Here is a 22,452-nt window from a genome sequence, read left to right on the forward strand (position 1 = left end):
GCTCTGTCCTTCTGTTTTACATCTTTTACTTTTCCTTGGAAGTTTCATCTACTTCCAAGGTTTCAGCTACCACTTTTAGATGGCTACTGTCTACATTTTTTCTGAGCTCCAGATGGGTACATCCAGTTTTCTGTTTGTTAGTACTTGGATGCCCAAAGGAATCTTGAACTCAAAATATACAAAACTATTTATCATTATCCTTCCCACTTCCTTCCTCAAAACTGTTCTTCCAGTAGGTCCTCTCTACTCTACTTCTGTGCTATCTCTAGGTTCTGTTTCCTCCTTTCCATTTTTTAATACAAGCCCAAGTACATTGTACTTCCAGGACTACACCCCTATAGCAGAGGGCAGTTCCTTCTTCCAGGTCTTTCCGCTGCCAGTAAATAATGTCAACAACAAAACTATAATAACAAGACAGTGTGACCAGTAAGAAAAAGTACCATGACAACAATCATTTGTTGGGCATACAAGATGTTAGGCACTGTTGTACCACCCTAAGCCCTGGGTGAGGTGGGACCCTGCGCTGGGCTCATGTTGTAGAGGCCCCGTTCTCCTTCTCCTTGGGGCTAAGGGAACATTCCCACCCAGAGCCCACCCTGCACCCTCAGCTCATGCTCTGAGTACTTGAGACTTAAGAGTTCCCTACTTAGATTATGCTGAGCCTCCTTCTAGAAACAGCATGTGGGCCCTTTCCCCACCTCTATCTTTGGGAATGTGCATCTCTAGGCTTGAGGCCTGGCCACAGGGCAGCTGTTTGCATGGGTTGTGGTCTGAGATTTACCTGCAGTCTGGGAGGTCCATACCTGTGCCCACGAGACCTCTGCTGGGGCAGGACTGAACCAGGGGTTGGAAGAGAAGGGGGTTGGCCCAGGCGTCTTCGGGAGTGCTGAGAAGGTTAGGCTGGCAATCAGCAAAGTTTCTAATGTAGCTTCTTATCAATCATCACAATACTTATCAAGGTAGATAACGTTAATTCTGTATTTTGAGATGAACAAAATGAGACTTGAAGAGGTTGAAAACTTAGTGCACAGGTTGTAATTGGCAGAGCCTAAATTTGACCCAGATTAGTTTGACTCCAAAAATTTTTTTCCATGATACTTGTACTTTTTATCTGTTTCCCACATGGTAGCCAGAGTTCCATTTTGTATAGAAAGTGTCTGAGATCACCTTATTCCCTTGATTAAAAATCTTTTATTAGCTCTTCGTTTTCAATTGGCTAAAGGCCAGTCTCTCTGGCGTCACATGCGAGACCCTTCAAAACCTGGTTCAAATCTACTTTGTCAAACTCATTTCTCACCAGACTTCCCACCATGACTTATTGGGTCATACTTGTACTTGGGCTGTTCCATGAATCCACTCTGCGTTTGCACTCACAGTCTCAGCTGGGTATGTCCTTTCCCTCTTCCTCACCTGGCTGACCAAGTCCCATACTGTCCCGTCCTTTTTCAGGGCCAAATGAGTATCACCTTGTTCATGAAGACTTGAATTTTTCTAGATTGGATCTCTCCTGCCCCTATTACATACTCCTGTAGTTGTGTATACCTTAATACAAGTGCTTATTACTTTGTACCTGTGTTGTCTCCCTTAGACAGTGGGTTCCTTGTGGACAGGAACTCTGTCTCATTCATCATTATGCCTAATACTTCATACAGAGCCTGGATGTCTAGTAGGCTACATAAATATTAAAATAAAAAATCTTTTTATTACTGAACATCTTACATACTTCTCAAAGATAGATTATTAGCCATTGAGGAATACAAATTTTAGTTCTGACATTTGTGTTGATTTGTTAATAGACTGGTTTTACAGGCGTTTTGACATCATAACTGGAAATTTCTATCTCACAGAAAAATGTAACTCTACATTTAATCCTACCATTTTGCTGTCATGACATTTAAGTGGTGAGAAGTCATTATAATAAATGTATACACACTATTTGTGAGCTTTAATAGGCGAGTGAGTTCTGAATAGAATGTAAAGAAATCACAGTTTTGTCTCAGATTAGTTTTTGTTTTTTAAGTTACTGTTTTGGGTTATATAGGTGTTTCTGAATGATGTTTATTGCAGAGACTTACTGTTTTTCAAGAGGTAACTACCATTTGCATAAAGTTATCAGCACATAAAAAAGATGATGTTGTGGTATGGCTCATTTTCTCTTCTTCCCTAAGATTTGAGTATTAGAGTTAGAAATCTTATTTGTTCTGGTGGTTTCTCCGTACTTGCCCCTCTACGACAGAGATTCTGGGCAGAGTCTTGCCTCTAGATTGCCTGTCAGAGCATTTTCATCACGCAAAAAATCATTAAGTAACAAAATGCCTGTGGTTCCATGTGGCAGGGCAGGGCAATTCCCATAGGCATGTTTCATTCTGTTAGTATGTTCACACTGTAAACCTGAAAGCTTGATTGGAAGAAAACATGCCATAGAAAGAAGCAAAATTAATTTAAGCATACTGATTTTAGATAATGTGACTTTGGTAATTATATCAATACTTGAGGGTCATAAGCAAGCCGGTTTTCAGCCACAAAGGTTTTGGGGAGAAGAAAGAATTCAGTAAGTGTTTGAAAGATGCTAAGGAAATGTCTTTGGGGAAAGAGAAACTATTCCAGGAATATTGCCCAGCTTTTGCTAAAGTGGGAAGGGTAGTGACTTGATGAAGAGACGAAGTTAGCACAGAGGAAATTTAGGAAGGATTAGATTGAAGCTGTTACTGGAAACACGGCCTTTGAGGATTCGAGGCCAAAGCTTTGAAGGAAAGGGGGTGTGTATTTATGCACATACAGGAGAGGGCTAGCATCACTTCTTCTCTATTTCTAAAGGTAATATTTTTTTTATTGAAAGATTTTTAAATGTTGAAACATGTAAATAATAAAACCAAAACCATCCATGTTCCCAAAAGACTGAGATATATTCCAGAGGGGTTTTGAGAAATTTCTTTCCAGCCTCAGTCCCTTTCTCCTCCACTCACTTGTGTGCGTATATAACTTCTTAATGGTATGGTATATTTTCTACACTGTATTCTCATTTTAAATTTCTTTGGCATAACATTTTCAAAGCATTTTCCTGTGTTAATAAAAACTTTTCAAGATACTTTAAATTATTGTATGTTATTCCATTTCAGAGATGTACCAGAATTTATTTAACCTTATTTACATTATAAATAAAACTACAGATAAATCTCTGCACGTGAAACTTTGCTATATCTCTTATGATTTCTTTAGAAAAGGTTCATACAATAGAAAATCCTAGGTCAAAGCATACTAATATTTTTAAGCTCTTGAGATACATTGACAAATTGTTTTTGATGACAGAATTAAAGAGTAAAATCTTTCCATGGTGCCACAGGAAGTGGTTGTATAAGTGTGTTGATGGAGGTGAGGAGGGGTTTATAAGTGGAAAAATGTAAAAGTTCATGCGTGAATGATTGATGTGGGAGATAAAATGAGGAAGTATAAGGATGGATTGACCATGGACAGAAAGGAGTTTCTTTGTGAGGGGTGCTTCACAGTCTTGCTGTGTGTGAAATGCTTAACCAGGTCTTGGAACAGGTGTGAGAGTGACAAATGGTAACCATTCACATCACATGCTGTTAAGGAGCTTGAGTGCAGGGGTCCAGTGCTGCTCCAGCCCTTGTCCAGGAGTGACTGGTCCTCTCTGCCTTTCACTTCCCTCATCAGTAAATGTTGATAACATTTGTCCTTCCTCGTTGGGTTGGTGTGCAGCTTAGATGAAATTGTGTGCCCAGGCCCTTAGCCTGGGGTGTGGCACAGTACGGCTTTAACAATTGGCACTTCTGTGACATCCACTGTCACTTTCCCTTGTATCAGTTAGTAATCCTCTGGTTGAAAGTGGCAGAACACTCCATCCAAAGAGAAAAGCCAGTATGTTGTGTCCAACACAGACTGTTGTATCCAATGGAATGGGAATGCCACTTGATTTGGTCTTTTTAAATTTTTACCGGACTTGTTTATTTTTATAAGCTCAACCAGTCTTTAAATGGCCTTTATGTTAACATTTCTTAGGCATTTTCAACTTATTTATTTGTTCGTTTGTTTACTCATTCATCCATTCAGAAGGTGAATGTACACATTTACACTTGCCCTTATCTTGAAAAGGAACGATATCTGTTTTCCTCTGTTCTTTACTCAGGGCCATGTGCAGTGCCCCAGACATAATAGATGCTCAGTAGTTGTTAAAAAAAAAATCAGGAACAACCTCCTTATGATTAATATGGACTTTATTTTCTCTTTTTAGGTCCTCTGGGGGGGAAAAAAAAGAAAACCTTTAAGTGTTTTTCCCCCGATTACATAGAATTTATATCTTTCGGTAGAAGTAGTAGTGTTGATAATTCTAGATTGCGGGTGAAAATACCAAGCCACCTTTAATTTTTTTCAAAGATAAATAAGCTATGGTGATATAACATACAGCATGGTGACTATAACAGTACTACATTATATATTTGAAAGTTGCTAAGACAATAGATCTTCAAAGTTCTCATCACAAGAAAAAAAATTATAACTATGTGAGGTGATTCTTGTTAACTAAACTTATTGGGGTTGTTATTTTGCAATATATACATATATCAAATCATTTTGTTGTACACTTTAAACTTCTACAATGTTATATGTAACTTACATGTCTCAATAAGTCATTGGAAAAATTTTTTTTCAAAATGAATAAAAATTTACTCATAAATTATCTTCTTGACTTATTGTGTTTTGTATTTTTTAAATATTGCAAGAATATTAAATTGAAAAAGATAAACCCATTTCCCTATTACAATAGTATACCAAAATGTTTTTGTATTTATTTTGCTTTCTATTCTTTTACAGCTTATTTTTTAATTAGACATGTCAGATAGCAGAGATAAAAATCTAGATAGTATTTAAAAATTTTCAGGTGATTGTTAACCTACTAAATTATCTGCAGTTATCCTCTCATTACAAAAACCTATTAGCAGGGTGAGGCCCATCAGGTAAATAGAGGTTTACTTTATAAACAAGAAGTGTACATATAATTGCTAAAAAGAACACTTGGACTGTTGATTTAAGTGCCAGGAAGAAAATGAGTTCCATATTTAATATTTTCTCTGTGTATGTGCAGATTCACTCACCTTTTTGAGCTGAGCAGGAGAAGAAAATGCTGTGAGGTTAACTTGTGAGGAGCCAGTGACATTATGGCTTTATGAATACTTTCTTCAGATTATATCAGTATACGCTAGAGTTATTATATAAAAATTAATACAAATAGAAAGTATAAATAGAAAATGAAAGATTCTCCATGCCACTCTCTGGACATACCCATGGTCAGCATTCAGCCCAGGTCTTTTCTTAGGTAGTGTCCTAATTGATTTTCATTGTTGTGTGTCTCTCTGTATTGTTTGGATTTTGTAATGTACATGCATGCCTTTTATAATGAAATATAATAAAAGTATATTTTGAGGGAAAATATGAGCATAACCATATTATATTAGGATTCTTTTCTAAAAAATTTTTATTGAAATATAGTTGATTTACAATGTCGTGTTAGTTTCAGGTACACAGCAAAGTGATTCAGTTATACATATATATGTATAACCTTTTTCAGATCCTTTTTCCTTATAGGTTATTACCAGATATTGAGTATAGTTCCCTGTGCTGTACAATAGGACCTTGTTGTTTATCTATTTAGGATTCTTTTTAACAGAGTGAATCATGTGAAATTATGGATATTCAACCCTTTCCAATGTACAGAAAATGGCAGTTTCGTATGTTCTACTTAATAATCGCAATAGGCTTGCTAAGGCATCTCGAAATCCTGCAGGAGAGATGGGATTTTATGTTGTTCACAGTTGTGTCCCTAGGACCTAGAACAGTTCCTGAAGGGTGAACCTAATCTTTGTTGCGAAATATAGAGGTTACTGAGGAAGATAATTTCATAAAAATAGGAGTGAAAGTAGAAATAAAATGGAAACATTTTAACTGCACTGCAGAGAAGATCAATTAAGGAAACAATTCAGTTCCAACTGGCTCAGTGAATTGGCTCTGGTGAAAGCTTAGTCAATGAAAATTCATCAGTGTTGATGCAGACTGTTTAAAGCATCGGTATTCATAAACACAAATAATATCCCAAGTGTCACAACAAGGGGCTGAAAAACCTTCTGTACTCAAACTAGGAAAGGTCATGATTACTAGGAAAAGTGATGGCTGTCCTTGAACCCAGCAGCTAGATCCAAAGCCGCATTTATCCCACTCATCCAAACTGTATATACCTTACATTCATAACTACATTCCAACTGTCAAATGTAACACATTTCTTCATGAATTACCCCTCACAGTAAGATAATTTACATTACTTATTTGATGTCTGTCCCCATTCTTTTAAACGGGTGGACATCTGGATTGCTGTTTTGTAAAGCAGGGTGCCATATGCCACAGTTGGTGGGGAGCTGTCGGCTGGCGGAGGCCAGAGAACAGGGGTTTTGAAGACAGATGGTCTAAATTTAAATCACAGCTCTTGTCATTTACAAACATGTGGCCTTGGACAGGTAATCTAGTCTGTTTGTTTTGTCAACCGTTAAATCTGTACGTGATAAAATAGTAAATATGACGGTGTGAACATGGTACTTGGGACATACAGGCCACTGATATTCAATCAGAGCCGTGGTTATTATGTGAAGGACTCCAGACAGTTACTGAATAAATGGCTCAGATCATAGAATCCTAGAAGTTTACGGTATGAGCAGACCTCAGAAATCTAAGGTATCTTTGTGCTTCATCCTGTGTAGTGCATCGAAGAGGAAGCAACCTAAAATTCAGAAACAGCTTTGGTCTTACATGAAGTTCATTTCTGTGCGCATGTTTGAAAGGTAATTTTTGGTAAATCCTATCTGTTCCCCTATTCACCCATTTTAATATCCCTTTGTCCATTGTTATCTTCCAGCCCAATAAAGCTGGCCTGTGAACCGTGACAACACGTTAAGGAGAGAGACTCAGTCTCCTTGACACAACCAGACACCGTCATGGGATAATGTCTTCCTCGTGCATGTGCAGAGCTGCTAATTCTTCTTCTTTAAGAAATAATCACATGCCAAGGCATGCAACCTGGGGCCGCTGTCCATATTTAATTAGGCAAGAGTGATCTTGCACATGCTTGTGCATAAAAAATAATCCCTTGATGTAACTGAATGTTGGTTTTGGTATGCCCTTTCCCCAATTAGGCATCATCTAGCAAGATCAAAAGGTGATTTATTCCAAGATGGTCTGTGCAGAGGGGACTGAGTGTGTGCCACATTGCATCTTCGTTATAACTTTCATCCTGAGACTCAATTAACAGGCCTGTTATTCTCTTTTGTTAAAAATCACTTTAAAAAATTAAGGCAGCAGGGTTTGTGTGGTACCACAGAACAAGCAGTGAAATCAGTTGTGCCCCACGTGTGTTCGTTTCCTGTTGAAGTCGTAATCTGAGGCTCATGACACTCATCTCGGGGACTGCTGGGGCTGAGGCGCTGGGAGGCCTTGGATCCTCAGGGGTGTTCGTCATCCTTCTCACCTCCTACACACACACACAGCCACCTCTCTGCTTTAGGGCTCAGTGTAACATCACTTCAAAGCTTTTCATCCTAGTGGAACCCTAAGCCTAGCCAGGGAACATGGCCCACTTCTCTTACACAGACACGGAAGTTTCTGCCATGCTGGGCAGGTCCTCTCTCCGGAAAGCAGGGCCTCTTAACTTGGGATCTATGTGGAGTTAGGGCTTGAGGGGGCCTGTGAATCCCCTGAAATTACTTGCATGCTCCTCTAGGAAGAGGATCTCTTTGTGTTCATGATCCAAAAAAGCTTAAGAAACAGAACTATTCTAGCTTTGCTCTGATCTTTTGACACCAAAGGGTGTTGGAAGAAACTTGGTCTTGGGCGTGAGATGGATTTCCACTTGAATTGTCTCTGATAGATTTTAGCCATGTAACATTGGGCAGGCTGTGAACCCTCTCTGAATCTCCATTTTCTCAAATGTAGAACAAGGGTAAGAATGCCTATTTTAACATTACAGTGACTGGTAGACTAAAAAGCAAAATAACAAGTAATTTTTATTCTCCTTTTCATCCTATGAATAAAATGAAAGCAAGTATCTGTTCTGTCTTGTTCCTTGTTGGGTCTTTCCAAGCATCCATGACGGTGCCTTGCACACAGCAGGCACTCAGATGTTGGTTGGATGGACAGTTGGATGGATGGAGTGCCTTGGTTTAGTACCCAGGTGAAGTCTGTTAGTCTGCTTCCTCAAAGCACTGATTTTCTAAGAGAAATCTGTCTTGCTAAGACCCTCCCAGGACATGTGCTCTATGTCCTTTGTAAAATCTTTCTGGATACTATGACAAGATGAGATAGACCTTCTTATCCTGTACTGAAAATCATGGTCTTTGCTGCTCCTTTGTCTATATCAGGGCTGGGCAACTAGCCTGTAGGCCAAATCTGGCGTGTTGCCGGTTTTTGTAAATAAAGTTTTCTGTTTTTTAAAATAAATTTATTTATTCATTTATTTAGTTTTGGCTGTGTTGGGTCTTTGTTGCTGAGCACGGGCTTCTCATTGCGGTGGCTCCTCTTGTCGCGGAGCACAGGCTCTAGGCACGTGGGCTTCAGTAGTTGTGGCACACGGTCTCAGTAGTTGTGGCTCATGGGCTTTAGAGCGCCAGCTCAGTAGTTATGGTGTATGGGCTTAGTTGCTCCCCGGCATGTGGGATCTTCTTGGACCAGGGCTTGAACTCATGTCCCCTGCTCTGGCAGGCGGATTCTTAACCACTGCGCCACCAGGGAAGTCCTGTAAATAAAGTTTTACTGGAATGTAGCCAGGCTCATTGATTTACATGTTGTCTCTGACTGCTTTTGTGCTATAGCAGCGTTGAGCACAGAGACCGTATGGTCTTCAAAGCCTAAAATATTTTTTATCTACCTCTTTATGGAAAAAGTTTTCCAACCCCTGGTATATATTTTCTGTACTCTTTACTATAACCCTGCAGGATTGGTCTTAAGATGCTCTTGCTATGGATTGGGAAGCTAAGATTTTTTTAAAAAAATTAATTAATTAATTTGGCTGCGTTGGGTCTTCGTTGCTGCGCGCAGGCTTTCTCTAGTTGTGGCGAGCTGGGGCTACTCTTCATTGTGGTGTGGTGGCTTCTCGTTGCAGAGCACGGGCTCTAGGCACATGGGCTTCGGTAGTTGTGGCACACGGGCTCAGTAGTTGTGGCTTGTGGGCTCTAGAGCGCAGGCTCAGGAGTTGTGGCACACTGGCTTAGTTGCTCCGTGGCACGTGGGATCTTCCCAGCCCAGGGATCAAAGCCGTGTCCCCTGCATTGGCAGGCAGATTCTTAACCCCACTGCGCCTCCAGGGAAGTCCAGGAAGCTAAGATTCAACAGAGTTAAGTATATTAACTGAGACTGAACAATTTATAATTGGTAGGGTTTGAATCCAGGTCTGTGTGATTCCACAGCCCATAGTCCTTCTACTAAATGGTGATACCTTGCCATTAAACCAAAACCTAGCTGAACCAATTACATCTTCCAGTCCTTCCTGGTGACCATGACTGGCATGGAGAACAGTTCAGTGATGTCCCCTGGAATCATGGTGGGACCTGGTAGTCCTGGCATTTGTCAGCAGTCTGTTTCCGGTCTGCAGTAGAAATGTGTGAATGTAGAAGTGGGTAAGAGAGTGGAATGAGGATTTCAAGGACTGATACTGTCAATGGCAGAGAAATATGAGCATGCTGTTGTTTATCTGCAAACATGATGCTGCTCCCTAAGGGTCGGGGGTTCAGCATTCCAGGAAGGTCCTTGTTGCTGCTGAATGTGGCATCCACTCTTGTTTGGCACCTTTGATGAGAAATGTGTAATACTTGTGCATTTTCAGCACACAACCACTCAACAGAGACTTTCACTGGCCCAGGGTATGAGACTGTTAAGAGTTTGGGACATGCACACTTGCTCACTGCTACCATGCCCTCATTGGCAGATCTGACTCCAAAAACTGGAGATGAAAGTTCTTTCACAGTGAATTAAGCCTGGTGGAAATTTGATTGTTTCAAGGGTTTCCAGATGAAGTTCTATGGCTCTTCTGTTAATTCCTCCATCAGCCCACTACTGCTAATTCTCACTTGACTTTCACCCTTCCAATTAATTTTTCCAAGCTTGTAAACTGGTTATGATTAAATAAACAAAATTTGGAAAATTAGCTATTCCTGCTTTAACTGACTGCCTAGCAGTGTTTGCCTTGTAACTGAGAGAAACTGACGATAACTGTAACAGCAACAAAATTACAGCCACCCAACTGGAAGTAGCACAGTTGGGTAATTTATCCACCTGTCAAAGGATGTACTAATGAAAAATGGCTGTAGTGTGAATCAATTTTCATATAAAAGTGGGGTATTGTAACTTGGGGATAGTGAGAAGGATTAGGAGGGCTTAATGCTCTTTCCAATAGTCTGGTTTTGTTCTTTGTGGCCGGCGTTAGAGGGAGTGTCTGGTACTCTCTCTCTCAATCTGTCATGGAGCTGCTGATGGAGGATTCCATGGAAAAGCTGCAGGGTGGACAGGAAGGAATCAGAGCTATAATTAACTTTCTGTTTCACTGTGTTCTGCAGCAGTGACCCTTATTCCTCCAATGACGAAATCCCGTTGTCTTACCCTGTGGCTTTCATACTCTCTAAAGTCAATGAATCTTTCAGTTTATGCTGAAAATATAAAACAGATAAAAATGGGGCTGCTCTGGTTTAAGTGAGGGTGGAGGAACCTGGTAAAACTAAGTAACATTTCATTTGTTGTGCCAGTGTAACTGTGGGGAAATAATGGGTTGATTAAAATTCTTGGTCTATTGTTTAATTATTTAGAGTGAATGCTTCTTACAGAAACATAGATTTCTCTTTGTAGCCCTTTTGGTTTATTCCTAACATATTTTAGGGCCCAGTTATTTTTTTCTTAAGCTTCAACATATATAAATATTTCTAAAGCCATTTTTTTCGTCTTTCACTTGACTCCAGGTACTTCTCATGGATCAAAGCTGTTGATGGTTTGTTTGTATTTCTGTCTTGGAAACATGTTTATATGGAATCTTTAAAAAAAAAGAAATGGTTCTGAAGAATCTGAGGGCAGGACAGGAATAAAGACGCAGACAAAGAATGGACTTGAGGCACAGGGAGGGGGAAGGATAAGCTGGGACAAAGTGAGAGAGTGGCATGGACTTATATACACTATCAAATGTAAAACAGATAGCCAGTGGGAAGCAGCCACATAGCACAGGGAGATCAGCTCAGTGCTTTGTGACCACCTAGAGGGGTGGGATAGGGAGGGTGGGAGGGAGATGCAAGAGGGAGGAGATATGGGGATGTATGTATATGTATAGCTGATTCACTTTGTTCTACAGCAGAAACTAACACACCATTGTAAAGCAATTATACTCCAATAAAGATGTTTAAAAAAAAAAAAATAAGAATCCGTCACAGGGACTTCCCTGGTGGCGTAGTGCTTAAGAATCCGCCTGCCAGTGTGGGGGAAATGGGTTCAATCCCTGGTCCAGGAAGATTCCACATGCTGTGGAGCAACTAAGCCTGTGCGCCACAACTACTGAGCCTGCGCTCTAGATCCCGTGAGCCACAACTACTGAGCCCACGTGCCACAACTACTGAAGCCCGCGTGCTCTAGGGCCTGCATGTGGAAACTACTGAGCCTGTGTGCTGCAACTACTGAAGCCCTCCCGCCTAGGGCCTGTGCTCCATGACAAGAGAAGCCACTGCAATGAGAAGCCCCTGTGCACCACAAAGAAGAGTAAGCCCCTCTCATCACAACTAGAGAAAGTCTGCGCAGCAACGAAGACCCAATGCAGCCAAAAATAAAATAAATAAAAACATTAAAAGGATCCATCACAAAATTTAGGTCTCCCTGATGGGGAGACTAAAGGGCAGGTTCATAAATTATAAGTGATCATTGAACAATTTGAATTGGGGGAGAAATTGACAAGTGCATCAAATTTCAGTTTATATCCAAGAGGCAGAGTAGTGGTGGTGATGCCCTCACTTGCCAGGTGGGGGAGAGGAATGAGCAAGGTATAGAAATCTAAATAAACAGTGATTTCTAGACTTATACACCCCAGGTGTACTGAATACAGGCAATTATATTACTTCTAGAAAGAGCAAGGCGTGTTCATGGAATGGTAAGGGACTTACCATGTGATGGTTAGTTCACCAAAACAGTTGTTTGAGAGTCCTTGTGTATGTTTTCTCTGTAGCCATCCTAAGAAGGTGAGCTGCTGATATGCTATGTTTTTTTTTTTTGGGTCGCACAGCACGGCTTGAGGAATCTTAGTTCCCCGACCAGGGATCAAACCCCCTGCAGTGGAAGTGTAACCACTGGAACGCCAGGGAATTCCCATGATATGCTATGCTTTCTGCACAGCTTTTTTTTTTTTTTTTTTTTTTGCTGTGTTTTAAAAAATCCATATGCAGTTTCATTATTGGTCATAGTTTTGTGTACGTGTGTGGCGGCATTTGGAGGTGGGTATACATAAGTCTTGGATCACTTGACTGCCAGCGTTGCTGAGCTCACATGTTGTCCTTATTTATGTGTTTGCCAGGGAGAAATGCCTGCTGCCTCTCCAGTTGGCTTTGGAATCCAAGAATGTGAAGCTGGCCCAACATGCCTTGGCAGGGATACAGGTATGGCTCTGAGTGCAACAGGATGACAGACATTGACAGACCACTTTAGCATTGAAAGAGCAAATAGTTAACATTCTAAATACTAGCTGTTTAAAGACCCAGACAAAAATTTGATTGAACTGGGTAATAACCAGAGAAGATAACAGGATTTTCTTGTATTTATCAGCATTTCTCTGTGTACAGCATTATCTTGCTAAGCATTTGTTGTTCAGACACTGACTCATGGAGACTCAGCTAAGCCCACACAGAAATGAAATATTTTTTGTGACACCAAACTTAACAGAGTAAGGGCTCCCAAGAGAGATGCTTGCAGTTCTATACCAACTCAAATCTTATATGCATTCAAGTTCTCTGGGTCTGTGTCATGAGCAATGACGGTAAGCTGGAAAGAGTTTGTTTTGTTTTCTGTTCTACAGTTAGGTTGGCGAATGGATTAATGTGTTTTGTTTCCAGAACAAGATTGGGAAGAAAAAAGAAATTTTGTGTAGTCAGAAAATTCAAATTGCACAAATGCATTTCCTTCTCTGAGCATTTGTTCATTTTGTTTTACATCGTACATAATAGGTCTAATTCCAAAGGTGCAAAGTTGTTGGCTGTATAGATACATTGACTTCTTAAGTGGTTTGGTATGTGAATGACAAGCACTGTGGAGTTCAAGCCTACGGGATATTGTTTCAGCATGACCAGGGATTGGTGGCATTTGTTGGATGTCTTCTCACATTACTGTTTCATCGTTAGCTCTTTAAGTTCAGAGAGGTCTCTAATACCTTTAGAGAAATAAATATGAAAGAGTAAGAAAATTACAACTCTTTTTTTCCCTAGAAGATTGGAATTAGAGGATGTATATCTCAATATGCAATAGCATTAGAAATTCTTAAACATTAAAAAAAATTTTAAACGAACAGTTATTAAAAACTCTTCTTTTCTCCAAAGTAATTGGGCAAACTTTAAAAATGAATGGGGGACTTCCCTGGTGGCGCAGTGGTTAAGAACCCGCCTGCCAATGGGGGACACGCGTTTGAGCCCTGGTCCGGGAAGATCCCACCTGCCACGGAGCAACTAAACCTGTGCGCCGCAACTACTGAGTTTAGAGCCCGCAAGGCACAACTACTGAGCCCATGTGCCACAACTACTGAAGCCCACACGCCTAGAGCCCATGCTCCACAACAAGAGAAGCCACCGCAGTGAGAAGCCCAGCCACCGCAGTGAGAAGCCCACACACCGCAATGAAGAGTAGCCCCTGCTCGCTGCAACTAGAGAATGCCCTTGCACAGTGACAAAGACCTAACGCAGCCAAAACTAAATTAATTAATTTTAAAAAATGAATGGGAGTTTGTTTTGACCTGCCACTATGTTCCCTTTTCTTTAGTAGTATATAGATTTTCCATTTAGTTACTTTTTTTTTTTTTTTAACCCTCAAACACTCTAAGTTACAGTATCATGTTTTCAATAATCGTGGGAACTTCATTGATCTGGGGGGCAGGGAGTCTTCCTCTCAGCATCCCTTGTGACCTCCCATTAACTTAAAGCCTTTTTAAAGAGCTTTCTAGTCTTTAGCACTTTAAGTAAAAACAGGTTTGTATATAAACTAACTCTGGGCTGCCCTACATACATTACATGAGAGTCAAAAATCTCTTTTGAGAGAATACCTCAGAGGTATTGTGGGTTCAGTTCCAGACCATCATAATAAAGCAAATATTAGAGTGAAGCCACATGAAGTTTTTCATTTTCCAGTGCATATAGAAGTTACGTTTACACTATACTGTAGTCTCTTAAGTGTGCAATAGCATTATGTCTAAAAAAATGTCCATACCTTAATTAAAAAATACCTTATGGATAAAAAATGCCAATATCATTTGAGCCTTCAGTCAGCTGTGGCAGTAACATCAAAGATCACTGATCACAGATCATCATAACAAATACAGTAATAATGAAAAGGTTTAAAATATTACCAGAACTACCAAAATGTGACGTAGAGACACGATGTGGGCAAATGCTATTGAAAAAATGGGGCCAATAGACTCGATTGACACACGGTTGCCACAAACCTTCAATTTATAAAAAACACAATACCTGTGAAGTGGAGTAAAGCTAAGTGCAATAAAATGAGGTATAGCTGTATAGACAAATTCAGGGAGTCCTAAGAAGAAGGTTTAAAATACTTGTTTTCTGTATCTTCAGTGACATTCAACTAGAAGAGGGGGTCATTACCCTGGATGAATCAGAATTCCAAAAATTCTTCATGGCTGCAACCCTATGCTGCATCGGACAAGGACACATTTAATAGGGATAAATATAAAATCCATCCTACACTGGGGTCTCAAAAATCAATTGCCCCAGGATAGAATAGGGAAGAATAGCTTAACTGCCGCCCTTGTGAATGAGAAGTTTCTGGGTGAGTCAGCGCAGAATGTGCTGTGACTTAGAACTAAGCTAATTTGATCTGAGAATGTGATTAAACTTCTGCATTACTGTTTTTTGTTTGGTTTTAGGCAATGAACAGATTTAATTATCTTACACAACTAGAATTATAGAGGTAAGCAATTCCAGGTTTGGAATAGGAGAGCAATGGTGCCACCAAAGACCGCATTTCTTTCTTTCCCCTCTGCCATCTTTTTATTATTATTAAAAAACTTACTTTAGAGCAGTTTTAGGTTTAGAGTAAAATTGAGAGGAAGGTGCAGAAATTTCCCATATACTCCCTTCCCCCACACATGCATAGCCTCCCACAGCATCAACATCACTCCCAGAATGGTACTTTTATTTTTAACCAAGGATGAACCTACATTGACACATCATAATCACCCAAAGTTCATACATTTAGCTTCATATGCAGTCTCGGGTGCTCCCGCCCTGTACCAGCAGACCACCCTTGAAGTGTTACATGCACACTGGAGGCCACATGTTAAGGAGGAGAGTGTCTGTGAAACCATATCACGCAGAGAACATCCGATGGCTCCCGAGGAGGTTTAGTGTGGAGAAGAAGAGATTTAGGTGGACTTCATAGCTGACTTGAGTTATTTTAGAAGCTTAATCTGCGTGACTCCAGGGATAGATGAGGGCATAGAGGTGGTAGGCAGTGGGGTTTTGGTCTAATCTCAGAAAGAATTTTATGAAAAGTAAGAATTGTTCTCAAATAGAGGAGAGCTATCCTGCAAGATGTAATGACTGCTGGGAAACCTCATGAAAGTGACTGTCTTCTTGTGTAGGTTTTTGTGGGATTGATTTTCTGATGGAATGGTATTAAGATTTGTAGATTCATGAATAATTCCTGGGTAAATGACAGCTCACATTAGGAAGTACAAAGGTAAATATTTGAAAAATTAACTCGTCTCCAGGACCTTCTCCTTTCCTGTGACAAAGCTACATTCAGAACGGGCAAGTGTAGGGCTTCCCTGGTGGTGCAGTGGTTAAGAATCCGCCTGCCACTGCAGGGGACATGGGATCGAGCCCTGGTCCGGGAAGATCCCACATGCCGCGGAGCAAATAAGCCCATGTGCCACAGCTACTGAGCCTGCGCTCTAGAGCCTGCGAGCCACACTACTGAGCCGCGTGCCTAGAGCCTGTGCTCCACAACAAGAGAAGCCACTGCAATGAGAAGCCCGCGCACTGCAATGAAGAGTAACCCCCGCTCACTGCAACTAGAGAAAAGCCCGCGCGCAACAAAGAAGACCCAACACAGCCAAAAATAAACAGATTAAAAAAAAATTTTTTTTTTTTTAAAGGCAAGTGTAAATGTGAATGTTGTGAGGGGCTACATTCTGCTTGGCACATTCGTCCTCCGTCCCCACCAACCAAATGACCTATTTGGCCACCACGTTAGACCTGCACTTCATAAATTTTAGAGTGAATTATCTAATAGCAAGAAAAAGCCTTTGCCAAAAACCGTTTACCAAAGGCTTGGCGCATTTTTCTTTTTAATGGCACATAGAAGCAGCTCCTCCTAATGGCCTCCAGCTATATTCCTCCAGAGTAAGAAACATTATCCTCAGTACATGCTAAGCTACGACAGAATAAGGCAGCAGGGGAAAGCCTATCTGTGATCACTGCCTTGTGCCTCTTTACAGAAGCTTCTGGCGGAAGAGAGGTTTGTATCCATGGAAACGGACTCTGATGAGAAGCAGCTGCTCAATCAGATCCTGAACACCGTGAAAGTGACGCCTTCCCTCCACGAAGACCTGCAGGTGGAAGTGATGAAGGTGGGTTGGACGCGGCTCCCAGTTTGCGTCACTGGGACGGGAACAAACGCTGTGCTCCCGCCCTCATTGTTATCCTGAAAATGCCTCTGCCTGGTGGTCTATTTGGAATATATGGTTATTATCCTTGCTTAGGTTGCCCTAGAATAACTTTGATCGATGAACAGAAATGACAACGATCATTTCTGTTCAACGTAAGTAAAAAGGTACGATTTCAATAAATCCGTAAGATTTTTGGCCTGATCTTGCATATCAGATGTTGTTAGGAAATGCTTTTGTGACCGTTTGAGAGAATGTATGTGAGTAGTTTCAGCTTGGGGTAGATCTGAGCATTCTAGGCATTCTGCCTGCCTGTATATGGTAAAACAAAGCAAAGAGCTAATGAGGTTTTGACATATACTAAGGTTTTAGAAGAGTCAGTTTAAGGGAAGGCAGACCATCCTTGGGAGTCATATCAGAATCACAGCTTTATTTCCACCCTCAAATTATGTGAACCTTATCTCCCACGTGGGATAGCGTCTCTCTCATCCCTTTTCCCCCTTTTGTCCCTCCTGTGAGTGAACAGTGAGTTGGGCGGAGAAGGATGGAAATCTGTATCCCAGAACAGCACTTTGGTCACAGTAACACAGCTGGAATACATGAGGTGGCTTTTGATCACGTCATCTGTCCATTTCCTCCCTAGAGGAGTGTGTGTAGAGAAATGTGTAAGAGTAGTTGCTGTCTTATAATGGTTGATTTCTTCCTAGAAATGCACTGAAGGATTTTTATCTTCGATAAGAGATGTCACTTTTCCGGTTTTCAGTTTCTGCATTGAGAAAAGATCAACTTCAATCATGACATTGTCTTAATGCCCTGCGTCTCCCCCTAGCCCTGTTGGTAGGTAATTTAGTGTCGTGATTAAGAGCTCAGACTTTGAAGCCAGCCTGTCTGGGTTTGAATACTTATGCACTTCCTAGTTGGATTTCCTTGGACAGATTCCTGAACCACTCTGTGCTTTGGTCTCCTCAGCTGGACAATGGCGGAAATAGAAGCACCTACCCAATAGGACTCTTGTGAGGACTAAGTAAGGTGATAGTTGTAAGGAATTTAGCACAGTATCTGGCCCAAAGCAAGTGCTTTGGAAGTGTTGTACATTACTCTTTCTATTCCTACTACTTCTGCTACCACTATGTAGTGCTGCTGAGTCATAATCTCAGTGGGCGGGGCTCGGAATGTTGTTATACACAGTAAGCACTGAGAATCTCTGAGCTAGCTCATCCTTAAGCTCTCATTGACTTTAACTCTCTTTGATTCTGGAATGTCCAGTTTTGCCTTATCCTTTGACATACATGGGGCAGCTGTGCATTCCTAGGAACCGAAGAGTAACTGCCTCTTAGATTCGTTTTACTTTTCTGCTACCTCTGTGCCACCATTGAGAGAGGCAAGGCCAACTGCCATATTCATTGCTTTTATGACTTTCAGGTCTAGCCTGTTGACCCTTCTTCCACTAATAGGTCTCCAAATACTGGTGGGTGAGCGTTGATGTCATACTAAGAGACACACCTTACAGATTTCATATTATTCTGGAAATTTTCCTAGGAATACAGCTTTTCATGGAAAACAGGAATTTGTATTAAAAATTAAAATGAGAAAGTACCTGTTCTTCTAGGAGCTATGGAGGAGAGCAGGATGTTTAATGGTTATGTCAACAGAAACACCTGTTTTAAAAACTTACACTTGCTTTCTAATTGCAGTCCAGTGGTGCCTTCTGCTAGCCTTGCTGAGGACAGGAGTTGACACATGTTAGCTCTGCTGGAAATCCTGGAAAGCCTGTCTTAATGGACTTTCTAATGATACCATACTAGACTGTGGTACTTGTAGTTAATGTCTGGGAATAGGTCAGACATTGTCAGAAAAAAAGAAAAACAATAATCTGGGCTGCCATTCTTCATAATTAGATATCTAAAAAACTTTTAAAAGATAAGGGCCTTTGGTACATGCTACTGTTTTTAAAAATGTAAACATTGTTGGTATTGGGAAAAAATATTTCAATTCACAATAAACCTAGCCTTAACATAGTTTTTTTGTAGTATCCTTTTATTTTAGACAAACATTTTTGGAAAGCAGCTAGGAAATTAATGATGAGATAACTGTACTTTACAGTAATATTATTATTATTTTTAACATCTTTGTTGGAGTATAATTGCTTTACAATGGTGTGTTTGTTTCTGCTTTATAACAAAGTGAATCAGTTATACATATACATATGTTCCCATATCTCTTCCCTCTTGGATCTCCCTCACTCCCACCCTCTCTATCCCACCCCTCTAGGTGGTCATAAAGCACAGAGCTTATCTCCCCGTGCTATGCGGCTGCTTTCCACTAGCTGTGTATTTTACGTTTGGTGTGTATGTATGTCCATGCCACTCTCTCACTTTGTCCCAGCTTACCCTTCCCCCTCCCTGTATCCTCAAGTCCATTCTCTAGTAGGTCTGCATCCTTATTTCCATCTTGCCCCTAGGTTCTTCATGAATTTTTTTTTTTTTTTTAGATTCCATATATATGTGTTAGCATACAGTATTTGTTTTTCTCTTTCTGACTTACTTCACTCTGTATGACAGCCTCTAGGTCCATCCACCTCACTACAAATAACTCAGTTTCATTCCTTTATATGGCTGAGTAATATTCCATTGTATATATGTGCCACATCTTCTTTATCCATTCATCTGTTGATGGACACTTAGGTTGCTTCCATGTCCTGGCTATTGTAAATAGTGCTGCAATGAACATTTTGGTACATGACTCTTTGGATTTATGGTTTTCTCAGGGTATATGCCCAGTAGTGGGATTACTGGGTCATATGGTAGTTCTATTTTTAGTTTTTTAAGGAACGTCCATACTGTTCTCCATAGTGGCTGTATCGATTTACATTCCCAGCAACAGTGCAAGAGGGTTCCCTTTTCTCCACACCCTCTCCAGCACTTATTGTTTGTAGATTTTTTGATGATAGCCACTCTGACCGCTGTGAGGTGATACTTCATTGTAGTTTTGATTTGCATTTCTCTAATGATTAATGATGTTGAGCATTCTTTCATGTGTCTGTTGGCAATCTGTATATCTTCTTTGGAGAAATGTCTATTTAGGTCTTCTGCCCATTTTTGAATTCAGTTGTTTGTTTTCTTGATTTTTTTTTAACATCTTTATTGGAGTATAACTGTTTTACAATGGTGTGTTAGTTTCTCCTTTACAACAAAGTGAATCAGTTATACATATACATATGTTCCCATATCTCTTCCCTCTTGCGTCTCCCTCCCTCCCACACTCCCTATCCCACCCCTCTAGGTGATCACAAAGCACAGAGCTTATCTCCCCGTGCTATGCGGCTGCTTCCCACTAGCTATCTGTTTTACATTTGGTAGTGTATATATGTCCATGTCACTCTCTCACTTCATCACAGCTTACCCTTCCCCCTCCCCATATCCTCAGGTCCATGCTCTAGTAGGTCTGTGTTTTATTCCTGTCCTACCACTAATCTCTTCATGACATTTTTTTTCTTAGATTCCATATATATGTGTTAGCATACAGTATTTGTTTTTCTCTTTCTGACTTACTTCACTCTGTATGACAGTCTCTAGGTCCATCCACCTCACTACAAATAACTCAGTTTCATTCCTTTATATGGCTGAGTAATATTCCATTGTATATATGTGCCACATCTTCTTTATCCATTCATCTGTTGATGGACACTTAGGTTGCTTCCATGTCCTGGCTATTGTGAATAGAGCTGCAATGAACATTTTGGTACATGACTCTTTTTGAATTATGGTTTTCTCAGGGTATATGCCCAGTAGTGGGATTGCGGGGTCATATGTTAGTTCTATTTGTAGTTTTTTAAGGAACCTCCATACTGTTCTCCATAGTGGCTGTATCAATTTACATTCCCACCAGCAGTGCAAGAGGGTTCCCTTTTCTCCACACCCTCTCCAGCATTTATTGTTTCTAGAGTTTTTGATGATGGCCATGGTGTGAGATGATATCTCATTGTAGTTTTGATTTGCATTTCTCTAATGATTAATGATGTTGAGCATTCTTTCATGTGTTTGTTGGCAATCTGTATATCTTTTTTGGAGAAATGTCTATTTAGGTCTTCTGCACATTTTTGGATTGGGTTTTTTGTTTTTTTGTTATTGAGCTGCATGAGCTGCTTGTATATTTTGGAGATTAATCCTTTGTCAGTTGCTTCATTTGCAAATATTTTCTCCCATTCTGAGGGTTGTCTTTTGGTCTTGTTTATGGTATCCTTTGCTGTGCAAAAGCTTTTAAGTTTCATGAGGTCCCATTTGTTTATTTTTTATTTTATTTCCATTTCTCTAGGAGATGGGTCAAAAAGGATCTTGCTGTGATTTATGTCATAGAGTGTTCTGCGTATGTTTTCCTCTAAGAGTTTGATGGTGTCTGGGCTTACATTTAGGTCTTTAATCCATTTTGAGTTTATTTTTGTGTATGGTGTTAGGGAGTGTTCTAATTTCATTCTTTTATATGTAGCTGTCCAATTTTCCCAGCACCACTTATTGAAGAGGCTGTCTTTTCTCCACTGTATATTCTTGCCTCCTTTATCAAAGATAAGGTGACCATATGTGCAGCGCTTTATCTCTCGGCTTTCTATCCTGTTCCATTGATCTATATTTCTGTGTTTGTGCCAGTACCATACTGTCTTGATTACTGTAGCTTTGTAGTATAGCCTGAAGTCAGGGAGTCTAATTCTTCCAGCTCCATTTTTGTTTCTCAAGATTGCTTTGGCTATTCGGGGTCTTTTGTGTTTCCATACAAATTGTGAAATTTTTTGTTCTAGTTTGTGAAAAATGCCAGTGGTAGTTTGATAGGGATTGCATTCAATCTGTAGATTGCTTTTAGTAGTATAGTCATTTTCACAATGTTGATTCTTACAATCCAAGAACATGGTATATCTCTCCATCTATTTGTATCATCTTTAATTTCTTCTCATCAGTGTCTTATAATTTTCTGCATACAGGTCTTTTGTCTCCTTAGGTAAGTTTATTCCTAGATATTTTATTCTTTTTGTTGAAATGATAAATGGGAATGTTTTCTTAATTTCACTTTCAGATTTCTCATCATTAGTGTATAGGAATGCCAGAGATTTCTGTGCATTAATTTTGTATCCTGCAGCTTTCTCAAATTCATTGATTAGCTCTAGTATTTTTCTGATAGCATCTTTAGGATTCTCTGTGTATAGTATCATGTCATCTGCAAACAGTGACAGATTTATTTCTTCTTTTCCAATTTGGATTCCTTTTATTTCTTTTTCTTCTCTGATTGCTGTGGCTAAAACTTCCAAAACTATGTTGAATAATAGTGGTGAGGTGGGCAACCTTGTCTTGTTCCTAATCTTAGTGGAAATGGTTTCAGTTTTTCACTTTTGAGGATGATGTCAGCTGTGGGTTTGTCATATATGGCCTTTATTATGTTGAAGAAAGTTCCCTCTATGCCTACTTTCTGGAGGGTTTTTTTTTATCATAAATTGCTGTTGAATTTTGTTGAAAGCTTTCTCTGCATCTATTGAGATGATCATATAGTTTTTCTCC

At 40.1% G+C, this 22,452-nt stretch overlaps 1 protein-coding gene across 2 annotated transcripts in view; it reads left to right on the forward strand.

Annotated features, from left to right (window-relative positions):
- ARFGEF3 (ARFGEF family member 3) overlaps positions 1 to 22,452 on the forward strand; it is a 184,517-nt gene that overhangs the window by 32,818 nt on the left and 129,247 nt on the right. The window contains exons 3-5 of one of the 2 annotated variants that reach the window (XM_067010901.1): positions 11,004 to 11,032; positions 12,593 to 12,674; positions 16,742 to 16,873. In XM_067010901.1, the coding sequence (XP_066867002.1) occupies positions 16,772 to 16,873 (102 nt within the window). In that variant the 5' untranslated portion in view covers positions 11,004 to 11,032; positions 12,593 to 12,674; positions 16,742 to 16,771. The remainder of the gene's footprint in view (positions 1 to 11,003; positions 11,033 to 12,592; positions 12,675 to 16,741; positions 16,874 to 22,452) is intronic. The other variant, XM_059083390.2, reaches the window with a different exon arrangement.

The sequence above is a fragment of the Kogia breviceps genome, chromosome 13, assembly GCF_026419965.1.
Source record: "Kogia breviceps isolate mKogBre1 chromosome 13, mKogBre1 haplotype 1, whole genome shotgun sequence".
NCBI lineage: Eukaryota > Metazoa > Chordata > Mammalia > Artiodactyla > Physeteridae > Kogia > Kogia breviceps.